At 36.1% G+C, this 13,174-nt stretch overlaps 1 protein-coding gene across 2 annotated transcripts in view; it reads left to right on the plus strand.

The window, feature by feature from the left end:
- The window catches only part of LOC102589106 (rhodanese-like domain-containing protein 8, chloroplastic), a 32,673-nt gene extending 20,433 nt beyond the window's left edge, over positions 1-12,240 (plus strand). For both annotated transcript variants that reach the window (XM_006345668.2, XM_006345669.2), the window contains exons 6-8: positions 9,005-9,108; positions 9,859-10,134; positions 11,675-12,240. In XM_006345668.2, the coding sequence (XP_006345730.1) occupies positions 9,005-9,108; positions 9,859-10,134; positions 11,675-11,807 (513 nt within the window). In that variant the 3' untranslated portion in view covers positions 11,808-12,240. The remainder of the gene's footprint in view (positions 1-9,004; positions 9,109-9,858; positions 10,135-11,674) is intronic.
- The last annotated feature ends 934 nt before the right edge of the window (positions 12,241-13,174 follow it).

Here is a 13,174-nt window from a genome sequence, read left to right on the forward strand (position 1 = left end):
TGAGCTTCATTTAATAATCTCTAATCCTGACCCTTTAATAGTTGCCAATTATTCCCTCCGTGTCTCTTTTATTCACTAAACTCCTTCCGTCTATATTTGTATTCAAATATTAGTAAGGTTGTTACAGGAGGCCTTTGCAAGGGCTACAATGTAATTTCGGGCAAATATCTTACAACTCAACATAAGCTCTTAACTATGGATTTGGAGATTAAGTTGAAGGCGGTGGGGGAAAAGTTAGTGTCATTGGGAGCCCGAACAAGCAGTGGGGATGCAACCTGTATATGGGATATGATTTCTAGTTGGATCAAGGAAGTGGTTTGAAAGGTGTTGGGAGTTTCAAAGGGTAACTCTGGTGGACACCAAGGAGATTGGTGGTGGAATGAGGAAGTCCCAACGAAAGGTAGAGGCAAAAAAGGTAGCTGATGTGAAATTGGTGGAGAGCAAGGACAAGGAGGATAAGAGAACAAAGAGAGAAGTGTACAAAGTGGTGAGAAAGGAGGTAAGGGTGGCGATTACAACGCCAAATTTGCATCCTCTTGTATGCTTGTACGAGGAACTAGGGCACAAAGGTGGAGTTTAGAAGCTGTTGGATGGAACTCCTTGTGAGAGAGGCAGATGATGGTGGATTGATGTGACATTTTGGTATTGCTGAGACCTTGGGTATTATTGAAGAGCAATTTATAGGCCCAAAATACAATCCAACCCCTCTAGATTTGTAGCCAATGTGTAGAGTGCAAAGATGCCAAGTCTAAGCTCCTTCCCCAAGGTTTATACACCCCTCTCCCCCACCCATCATGGACCTTGGGTTGATATCTCCATGGACTTTGTATAGCTTTATCAAGGACTAATTGAGGGAAGAATATCATTTTTGTTGTGGTTGTCAGTCTCTTTAAAATGACTCATTTTGTTGCATGTAACAAATGAGACAAAGCTTCCCATGTTGCATCATTATTTGTTGAGAATGTGGTCAAATTGCATGCTATTCCCAAGACCATTGTAAGTGATAGGGATTCCAAATTCCTTATTCACTTTTAGAAGGCTTTGTGGGGCCGTCTCGGGATGAGATTATTGTTTTCCACATCTTGTCATCCCCAAACCAATAGTCAAACAAAGATGGTGAATAGAACCTTGGGTTCTATGCTTCGAGCCATGGTGAAAGGGAGGTTGACATTTTGGGAAGAGCACTTGTGATAGCATCCACATTGGTATACCTCCATTAAAATTGATGGGCTTCAATGAAAAATCAAGAAAATGTTTATCACGGATGAAGTGTCCAAATTCAAGCCCCAAAGAAAGAATATTGGGCCACATGAAGCCCAAAAGAGAGTCCAAAAAGCCGAACGTTCAAAGCCAATATTTTCTAGTTTAAAAGTTTTCTATTTTAAAATTTCCTAGTTTAAAAGTTTCCTATTTAAAAGTTTCTTAGTTTAAAAGTTTCTTAGCTTAAAAGGTTCCCAGTCTAAAAGTTTCCTAGTTTAAAGTTTCCTAGATTAAAACTTTTCTTGTTTAAAGTTTTCTAGTTATTATTTCCATAAAGATAGGATTTGAATCCCATTCTTTTGGGGATATATTTTTCCTATATATAGGGGTGAATTTTGTTATTTTCAAAAGACATGATTAATATTATTTGAGTGATTGCTCTTTTTTACACCTTTATGTATGGTGACAATAGATTTATCTTACAAATTTATAAGAACGATTCTTTAAGATGTAAAATTAATTCTTAACTTGATATCTTTGGTTCTTATTCGAAAAGTAAAGAAGGTAATTAGTTTTATACTAATTGTTGTATCAAATTTCTTCGAAATAGAGATCTAGAACACTTTATTGATCTAAGTTCTTCAATTGACTCTATTAGTATCATAATTAGTTTTAATTTGCTAATTTTGAATACTAAGATCAATTAGGTTTCTTAGCACTATATTCTGAAATTTTAGGGATTTAATTCTCAAATTCGACATATCTTTCAAATTTTGTCTTTAATCTTTGTATTTTTGCTTTCGCATTATTTTCTTGTTTATTCAAGTAACCCGATTCTTATCAACTTGCCTATAGTTAAGTTTGCATACAATAGAGTTATTCATAGTCCTATTGGCATGACTCCATTTGAAATTGTCCATGACTTTAATACACTAACCCCGTTAGATCTCACCCCTTTGTCCCAAGATATTGTGAATCTAGATGGTGCAAAGTGAGCTGAGGCCATGAATAAAGATGCATGAGAAGGTGAGGCTCCAACTTGAGAAGAAGAATTGAGAGACCGCTAAGACAACACACAAAGGAAGGAAGAATGTTGTGCTTGAATCGGGCAATTGGGTGGGGTTTCACTTCCTCAAGGATAGGTTTTCAAGCAAGAGGAAGGGAATGTTGATGCTGTGAGGAGATGGTTGTCACGACACGATACTACCCCTTGGTCGTAACACGATGCTTAGAGCCACAAGTGACCCTAAGCTAACCCATGGTCTGATATGACACTAAGATATACATACATGGAAAGCTGAAATACGAATGTGGAAGCTCAATTGAAATAGGTTTATTAAACTCAAACATCTAAAATAGCATGTTTCTGTAATAACGAACTTTTGAAAGTCTACTAAGATGAGTGGCTAGGACAAGCCCCCAACTAACTCTAACGGTCTGAAACTAAAAATAGCAATGACTAAATGAAATATAAAGGACGTCCTCAAAAGATGAGGACTCACCAATAGTAATACTAAGCTGATCCGAAGTCGTACAAATTGTGAGCTAAATGTTGAACGTCTGAACCTATATTATCAAACAATATGTGGTCAATACTTCGAATGTACTGAGTATGAGGGATATGCATGCTAAACATAATAGCTGAACATGCTAAATCTGAAGTATTGTACTGAATAACATGAGATGATGCGATGACCTAGTAGTAAAAGTGTAAAACATGTAACTGAAATATACTAAAAACTGATATAACTAACTACAAGGTCATGCTACAAATGAAACTGAATTGTGGGAGATACTACTAACCGACATATAACCATATGAGCTAACATGGAGTTCGACGTATGATTCCCATAAAAAGGACCCAATATACTTGGCCAGTATATAGAGGCTATATAGTGTCTAATCTGAGCTAATATTGTACAACTAAGCTAATTTCTGTAAAAGACTAAGGAGTTAGTCCTCAATTAATGGGTGACCCTTATAATCCTAAGATGGCATGTAGTTCTGAGGCATAGGGATTTGTTAAGTTAGGTCTTAGGCCTAACTCACACCCCAAAAGTTAGCTCAAAGGGAGGAAGATTGCCCAAGGCTTATAAGGAGTCCACCCATCTTATTAACCACCAATGTGTGACTTTTTTTCATTCTTTGACACTCTACCTCACGCCCAGTGCTTAGCATCCGGTGCGTGGGCAATTTTGATTTTGGGGATCCCAACATTGGGTGAGATGGGCCCTGCTCTGGTGCCATATTAAATTACGTCTTAGGCCTAACTCACACCCCAAAAGCTAGCTTAAACCATCAACAACCAGTGGTGGAGCTAGAATTTTCAATAAAGGGGTTCAAAATCTAAAAAAATAGACACCCGAAGTAGTCGAAGGGAGTTCGACATCTACTATATATACCTAAAAATTTATTTTAACCATGTATAAATCATATAATTTTCTACCGAAAGGGGTTCGGATGAACCCCCTCATAATAGGGTGGCTCCGCCACTGTCTCCAACCCTACTCTATTTTACTCTCCATTCTCTATATTTGGAGAGTAAAATAGAGAATGTCCTCGCCAAGCACTCTATTTTACCCTCTACTCTCCAATTATAGAGGGTTGAATAGTAGTTCTCCAAATTTGGAGAACTACTATTCATACTCTCTATTTCTACTTTTTGAATATTATATTATTATTTCTATTATTTTGTAATTAACATATTATTTGTCATATAAAGCTATTAATTAAATCTCTAATATTCGCATTTCTTTTTAAAGGTAATATAACATTTTTTCAAAATATTTTATTTTATATATACTACTTTCATCTCGAATTAATAATATTTTAAATATTTTTTTTAATTTTGTCACTTTGTGATACAATTTGATGTTATTAATAATTTTCACTATGAAGATTGCACAAAATTTAAATGATAAGATAAAAAATTTAAATCTAAAAATAAAATACATAACATAATAATTTAAATGCATGAAAATAATACAACACATAACATAAAATTTTTAAAAAACACAATAATAATTTAGTAATCTGGTAGATCGTTTCTAGATTTAACAATATTCGAAAAAGAAATTAGTGTATGATTTAGAGAAGTTGGAGTTGTGATTGCGGTAGTGCTTGTTGATTTCCTTTTTCAAATATTCGAAGTTGTTCTTTAGAAACTTAGAATAAAATATAATTTAATATTAAATAAAAATTCAAAAAATTTAAATTTTATATTACATGAAAATTATGTAGGATGTTATTTGGAAAAAAGAAAGAAAAGATTTATATTATGAAATAAGAAAACAAAAATGAAATAGAAATAATAATATAATATTGAGGAGAGAGAAAAAAATTATTTTTAGAGAATAAAATAGAGAATTTGGTTGGAGTTGATTGTCTAAAAAAATAGAGAACTCTATATTTGGAGTGTAAAATAAAGTGTAGGGTTGGAGATGCTCTCAAAGGGAGGAGGATTGCCCAAGCCTTATAAGGAGTCCACCTATCACATTAACCACCAATATGGGACCTTTTGTCATTCTTTGATAGGATTGCTACTAAAGGTCTCAGTCCTCAACTAACGGGTGAGCCTTCATTCCTAGGTCCGCTCGGTGCTAAGTAAACTCGCAACAAAAACATGTAATAAAACTGTAAACAATAATAATTTGATAATACTTAATATTACTAATTATAAGTGAATAGTTAATGAATTTTGATAACTGATAAATACCAATTGATTCTTTATCTGAAAGCATCCTAAATTTTGAAAACTAATAATTTGAGACATGCATGATCTAAAATAACATGGTTTTGAGCCATAAAAATGTCTCTGTTTGAGGGTTCATGAAAACACCATTTAGAGATACTAAATCATAGTTTGGAAACACATACTTGAACAATTTATGAAGACGAATGTGAATTAAAGTAGAAATCATACTTATCATAAAACCCTAATTGCTATAGAAATCATGAACTGAAAAGCTACGTTTTCTTTGGGACTCAATGGGTGGAAAGATACTCATTGATGAAATCCCACATACCTAGAATGGAAGCCCTAGCTCGAATTCTGGAATTGAAACTATGAAACCCTAGTTCTTGCTTGAGAGGAACATTGAGAGTACTGATCTTTGATTTTGGGTGGTATGCGTGAGAGGGGTGGTCGACTAATTACTTTTAATCCCACTTAGAATAGGCCAAAACGACTTAGTTTAGGGGATCAAAAGAGTAGTAAAAGACCAGAATTATCTCGACTAAAAATTGATTTCGGCAGGTTCTACTAGGTCATCTACTGTTCGTGATTCAATCTACGAACGGTAGATCCCTGTCCGTAGAACTTAGGCTGAAATACTGACTATCTGAAGTTTCATCTACTACCTAGAATGGAAGCCCTAGCTCAAATTCTTGAATTGAAACTATGGAACCCTAGTTCTTGCTTGAGAGGAACATTGAGAGTACTGATCTTTGATTTTGGGTGGTATGCGTGAGAGGGGTGGTCGACTAATTACTTTTTAATCCCACTTAGAATAGGCCAAAACGACTTAGTTTAGGGGATCAAAAGAGTAGTAAAAGACCAGAATTATCTCGACTAAAAATTGATTTCGGCAGGTTCTACTAGATCATCTACTGTTCGTGATTCAATCTACGAACGGTAGATCCCTGTCCGTAGAACTTAGGCTGAAATGCTGACTATCTAAAGTTTCATCTACTAGAGGCATCTACGACCCGTAGTCCCTTTTACGAGCCATAAAACCCCTTCGTAGAAATCAAGCTAAAATCCATGTTATAGGACTTGGCCAAAGTCATCTGCGGCCCCTCAAAGTTGTCCTCATTATTCATTTAGACACCTCAACTACACCTAGTACCTATTGAACACCTCTACCACCCCAGATTTGAACCGTCTAAGCATTTTTTGCCTACATGGCAAATCGTTTGTGATTCACTTTCCATGGGCGCGTGAAGATGTAGAAACAACATTTTCCTTTTTATTTTTCCTGAAAAAGTACATTTTTTTAAATTTATTGACCTTGACATTAATTAATAAAGAAACAAAAAACAATTAACTAACAATAAAAAAAAAAAGGACGTCTTCTTCCTAGGAACAGCTTCAACAATTTCCATCCACCATCTCTGTACTAACCGGTTACCTCCCATGTCACCCCACCCCACCAACTTTCTCTCTCTCTCTTTCTCTCACCCTCTCCAACTATTCTTCTGTTTTTTCCTCTTTTTTCAGGTTGTAAATATTTTGGCGAAACTCCATTTATTTTGATGAAAGAAAACTGAATCAATTTTTTTTCCGGTAAAAGTATTATTTTTTGTAACTGTGATAAATGTTTATTATCGAAAGAAGATGAAGGCAATGGGTAGGAGGTGTTGTCGATGCCGATGAAAGGGAATGAAAGAGTGGGGAGATGTTTTATTTGTGTGTCGACGCCGGCGGAAAGGGGTAAAGAAGAAGATGAGAGGGTTGGGTTGGGTGGGTGCGGGGGGTTAATTAAAAAAGTTAATTTTTAAATTCTTAAAATTCCTTTTGGATTATTTAAATAGAACTTTTAAAAAATTGAATTCAACCGCCACGTATCGTTGTTTCATTGGTACACCTGCTATGTATTTGTGTTTGAGCTACACGCAATTTTATTTTTCAACTAATTGACATTTTGTGTCTAATAGATATAAATTTTTTAAGGTTAAAGTGTTCAATAGGTACTACCCCTAGTTGAGGTGTCTAAATGAATTATGCGGACAACTTTAAGGGGCTACAGATGACTTTGACCTATAGGACTTTGATCTACAAACCAATCCATCCATCCATCTCCATCTCCATCTCCATCTCCATCTCCATCTCCATCTATCTCCATCTATCTCTATCTATCTATCTCTATCTATCTATCTCCATCTATATCTCCATCTATATCTCCATCTATCTATCCATCTATATCTCCATCTATCCATCCATCCATCCATCCATACATACTTACATACATACATACATACATACATACTTACATACTTACATACTTACTTACTTGTCTTTCAATTCCGTATTTTGTTCTTATTTTCCTAGGTCAATTCGTATCAATACTAGGAGAGATAAGATTTGGAATGAGGACATTCGGGTCAAGGTTGAAGTGGCGTCGGAGGAAGAGAAAATGCAGAAACCGAGTCTTAGATGGATCAGGCATGTTGAGAGGAGATCTATGCATGCCCCCAGTGAGTGGAAGGTGCGAGACGCTGGCTATGGATGGCAAATTAGGGCGGAGCGGGGCAGAACTCTAAATGGGGCAAGGCTGGGGAGCTTCTAAATGGGGTGGGGCGAGATAGGGTAGGCCGTAGGGTAGGGGAAAAGTTATTTTTGGAAATACTTTAATGGGGCAGGGCAAGTTTGGGTTTGGTTTGCAGGCTAAAATTTGGCTATTAACATTCTGAAGATTAAGGGTATGTTTGGAAAGCCACCTGGTAATTGAAATTGGTATGAGTACTAGGGTAGTAATTACCACCGTAGTAATTACACAACTTAATAATTACACTGACTTGTTTGTTTGCCACTGTGTAATTACAGTGCAATTACGAATGTACGGTTTGCTTTCACAATTGCTCTCATAAGGTTATATTAAATTTTAAGAAAAAAAGTTAATTATGTAAAATTAAAATTTATATTAGACAAATAAGAGACCTTATAAAAGATATTGAATTAAATATTTAAGATATATATTATCTTTTGAAAATATATTAATCTACAGAAAAATGTTATCATTGTTTAGCGTGTAAAATGGATTTGTGAATGTAAGTCATCATTATTTAACAGAAATGTTTTTGGAGTTATAAAGCAAAGCATACAGTAGAGGATTTGATTGCAGCTAGTACATCATCATCATTCATCAGTTCACTTTTAAAAAATTAACAGAGTATCACAATATGCAAAAGAAAGACAGAGAAAAGGAAAAAGAAAAAAACTGAACAGGGCAGAGCTTAGCAGGGCAGGGTGGGGCAGGACAATTTTTTAAAGAGATGCTAAACGGGTTAGGGCAGGGCTTGTCAAAATCTTGGTAGGTCATGGTTTTCCCCACCCTGCCTGGCCCTAACCTGCCCTATTTGCATCCCTAGTTTCAGGAGATACAGAGGTAGGCTGGAAAAGTATTGAAATAGGTTATTAGACAGTATATGATACAGTTTCAGCTTACTAAGGACATAACCTTAGATAGGAGGTTGTGGAGGACACAAATTAGGATGGAGGGCTAGTAGGTAGCAGTGTATTGTCCTATTATTTGTCCATACTAGTGGGTGTAGTATTGCTCCTGTAGTTTCCGGTCCTTCAATTTGTATTATCATCTGCTGTCTTGTTCTCTGACTATCATATTATGTTGTTGTAGTTATTGTCCTTTACTTTCTGCTATTTCCTGTACTTCTGTTACTTCATTTTCTGGACTGTTTTGGACTTGTTCTCTTGAGCCAAGGATCTATCAAAAACCGCCTCTCTACCTGAGGTAGAGGTAAGGTCTTCGTACACTCTACCCTCCAAGGCCCTACTTTGTTGCATTATATTGGGTATGTTGTATTTTTGAATAATGTATCTGGCTAAAATCGACATATTGGGATGACATGAAATTCAGTAGTTGCCAGGATAATATTCTGGTATTACTGTACCACTTTATATTCTCATTCATACTTGCACTGCTGCATGCTGCTATTTTACTTGGTTGTATGTCCATTGATATGCTTACACATAAACATAGAAACTGTCATTTCCTGCACAAGATAATATCCAGGAATGTGTTTTTTTCTGTAAATATGACTAATATCTTGTTATCCTGTTTTGCAGGTGATTGCCTCAGATCCTTTAGCAGCCGTTGATAAGGAGAGAACTGATATATTGATGTACTGCACTGGAGGTATCCGCTGTGATGTATATTCTGCTATACTACGGTAAGCTGTAGATTTTTTGTATGCGTTATGCTCTCTCTCTCTATGTGCTAGAGCATAAATGTGTGAGATATTGGAACTTTGAGCCATCTCTTCAGCGACACCATAAGAATATCCAGTTTTCAGCTTTTCCTGGTTAAAGTACTTGGAATGTAAAATTTCTTGTCATCCACCCTCCACAAAAAGCAGTTACCTTCCAATAGTTTCTTTCCTATGACAGACTCTTGAGTGGAGAGAATAGCTATCTTCTGTGGGGGTGTTTGTACTTTTTATACTGCTCTTCTGCAAATACCATCTGTTGGTTAAATGAGCTACTTGACCCTCATTGGAGAGTCAACTTATTAATCAGGCTTCTCTGGCTTGGTGATACTGGCACGCACTACGTGGAAATTGTTCAAGCCTTGACTTGATACGAATTCTAGTTGCATTAGTACATAAGCTTCTTCAGTAGGCAAAATCAGTAGGATCTCTCAAATGAAATGTAATTATTGTTTTGAGCTAAAACCTATTTTCATATACTCGAAACTTATATTAGGTTGAGGATTATGTGCTGAGGTTGTGTAAGACTATCAAATGGCTATTCAGTTGCTCTACATAACTTATTATCTTAATATATCGGAGCAGACAACTGCACCATCACTAGAGTTGGTCTCTTCATTTATGTGTTGCACCATCTGGTGTTCACATTTACCTTTGCATTTTACTTGAAAATGTTGTGTAAGTTCTGACAACTTATTTTTGTTTTTACTACAGTAAGCAAGGTTTTAAGCGATTATATACCTTGAAGGGGGGTGTTTCTCACTATCTTGAGAGTGAAGGTTCTGTAGGATGGGTCGGAAATCTATTTGTATTTGATGCCCGCCTTTCTCTGCTACCTTCTACCTACAAGCCTGCGGTGGAGATCGAAGCAAGCACAATGCTAGAAGGCTCCCTGGATGACTCATTTGCGAAATGCTTCATCTGTGGTTCACAAGTCTCTGAGCTGAGGCACCGCAATTGTGCCAACCTTGATTGCAACCTACTTTTCCTGTAAGACTAATCATTTCATCAATAAACATATGGACGGATGCTACTTTAATCAGTTATATTTGCACTCTTAAGCCTGTGCAGTGGATATATGCTTTGTTCTCGTTCCTAAATTCAGTTAATGAGAGACATTTTGGGTTATAGCGTTACATTTTTTAAAGATTGCATATCCCATATATTAATTATAAAGATATAACACCTGGGCCTAACTCAACCCAAAAGCTAGCTCATGAGGGGAGGATTGCCGAAGCCCATATAAGCAAACCACCAGCCATTCCCCAACCATTGTGAGACTTTTACCCACTCTTAACACCCCCCTTCACGCCTAGGCCCGACTGTAGCGTGGACCGGGAGCCCAAACTGGGATGGACCTAACTCTGATACCATGTAAAGATATGACACCTTGGCCTAACTCAACACCAAAAGCTAGCTCATGAGGGGAGGATTGCCCAAGTCCATATAAGCAAACCACCAGTCCCCGAACCGATGTGAAACTTTTACCCACTCTTGACATTAATATTATTAAGAACAATATTACAACAAAAAAGAAGAGCTAAGCTGCCACTCTCCTTACAACCCTTTTATGGATGGACATACCCATTCAATTTACAAAATTCATTTACATTCATCAATCTACCCATTTTGCAAAAACAATGCAGCTCCTCTTCCCTTACAAGAAGGTTCCAAAATCTGTACAAAGTGAAGAGGAGCAAAATATTTCACAAAATATAATTTTCCAGTGGCCATGTGCTTGCATTCTTCATCTGTTTGTCTATTGGAAGGCTTTTGAAGTTTGTTCAACCTGTAAGGGCCTATGTTTCCTTCGGCAGATCCTTAGAGTGATGGAATAAACACTCTTCAATTCTAGTGCTCCCCTTAACTAAAATTTCCTTGCCTTCTCTGAAACAGTGCTGAGTCAATATTGTCATCTGACTTATTATCTATCATGCTTCCTCAATTATCTGCTGTAAGTGCCATGGTGAATTTAAGTTGCTTTCAGCATTTCAATGAATCACATTGCAGAATAACCTGATCAAATCTATTCTCCTTGCATGGCTTCAGCATAGTTAATACTGTCATACTCAAAAAGACAGGCAAAAGCCATCACCATATACCTTGGTGACACCACCAGTGACCATATGTGTGTCTACATTCATTTGTGTTTGTTTTAGCCCAGTTGAGCTCAGGTCTTTCTCACTTCACAATCACACATGATACTTTGAGATATCACCATTTGTCTTTCACATATCAGGGGACACTCCAGTTAATCCCATTTCCACTTTACACTAATACCTAATTTAGATGATGAATTGGAAAGACTTAGCTATTGGTATCAACTTTCCTCCAAGTCAATAGGAGAGCGAGCTTGATGTCTCTCGGCAAGGATTCTTTACTGTAAAACTTTTCTCTCTCCATCTCAAGTCATAGCGTAGGTTGCTGCTGTTCTTCTATGTGCTTTGTTTCAGTTGTTTAAACACTACAGCATACATTAAATGAAAGTGAGTACTTATATTTGATCTAATACTTGATTGGATTTGTGCAGATGTTGTGCAGGCTGTGTGAAACATTTAAGGGGATGCTGCTGTATTCAATGCACATCTGCTAGTCGACTTAGGCCGGTGCTGACAGGTCATCAGAGATACCAAAAATGGCATAATTATCGTGATTTTGAGTAACAAAGCCGGTGACATCTTGATCAGTGATTGGTGTCCAAATTTTTGAAAGTGTGTCGTTCTGGCAATGAAAATGTAGATCTCCAGTACAGTAATTGTTGGTGAGACTTAATGGCAAATCAAGGGGAAAAGTTACTCTATTCTTTACCTACTACAAATTCAATGTTACCAGAAGCCTAAGGGATCAACTGAAGGTTCCATAAAGACTAATGTTCACTTGTATTGTTTGAGTTGTGTTTTTCCTTCCAGAGAAAATTACAGCCCGAATATCTTTGGGCTATCTAGTTACAAAATATGTACAGAGTGTAGAGGTAGTATACAATTTTATACGAATATGCATAAATTACACATACCTATACAACCGAGTGTATACTTGAGCGATAATGTTAAACTAGAAGGCCAAATGGTACATATTGGCAACTATCCCTTTCTTTAATGCGGGATGTATGTCCATCAGACTGAAATCGGGTTGTTAAGCCTCCCTTCAAGTAGAAAATATTAGGAACATCATACAGTTTTGGAAGTTTGTCTTTTCACTGATAATTAGATATTGAAAGTTTCATTTCGTTGGGAAGTAGTATCACTTTGTTTGCAAATATAGATTAGTTTGCAGTGTTTCAGGGGAAAAAAGAAGTTGGATGTTGTGCATTTGTAAATGTCTTTGTTATGAGTATGCGTGGAATCGATGTTGTAAATATAATACGAATGAGTTAGGACTAATTAAATTGATTTTATTCAGTGACATACATTTATAGAGATAATTTCTAACTAGAATAGAAAATTATGCTACCAACGCATCAATGAAATTCAAATAACTAATAAAAAGAACTAACTCCTAAATTCAAGTCGCATAGGACTCTAATAATATAATTTTAAAACTCTAAAAGTAGAGCTGTCAATATGGGCTAGCCCACCCCATCCGGGCTAATCCATACAGGCTTTGACATTTTACGGGCCAGGCCAGGCTAGCCCATTTTTGGTGTGGGCCAGAAAACGGTTGGCCCAACCCACAAGTACGTGGGCTACAGGCTTGTCGGGCCAGCCCACTTTTTTAAAAGTTATATATTTTTTTATAATTATTAAATTAAATTATAAATTTAAAAATATTATCATAAATATCGACAAAACAATATTACATGGTGTTAATGTTACTACTTGTTAATCAAATCCACAAATAAAATTATCTTTATAATATTTATTAAGTTTTTTTTCAAGTAAAAGTATAAATATCTAAATAGAAATATTAACCTAACTGTTTTGCAATGATCACAATAAAACACAAAAAATATGACAATATTCCAACCATAAAAATGTAAAAAATAAACTCCTTAAAAAATCAAGAAACTTATGGCGTATCTAACACTTCATGA

This window comes from Solanum tuberosum, unplaced genomic scaffold, assembly GCF_000226075.1.
Source record: "Solanum tuberosum cultivar DM 1-3 516 R44 unplaced genomic scaffold, SolTub_3.0 scf00074, whole genome shotgun sequence".
Lineage (NCBI taxonomy): Eukaryota > Viridiplantae > Streptophyta > Magnoliopsida > Solanales > Solanaceae > Solanum > Solanum tuberosum.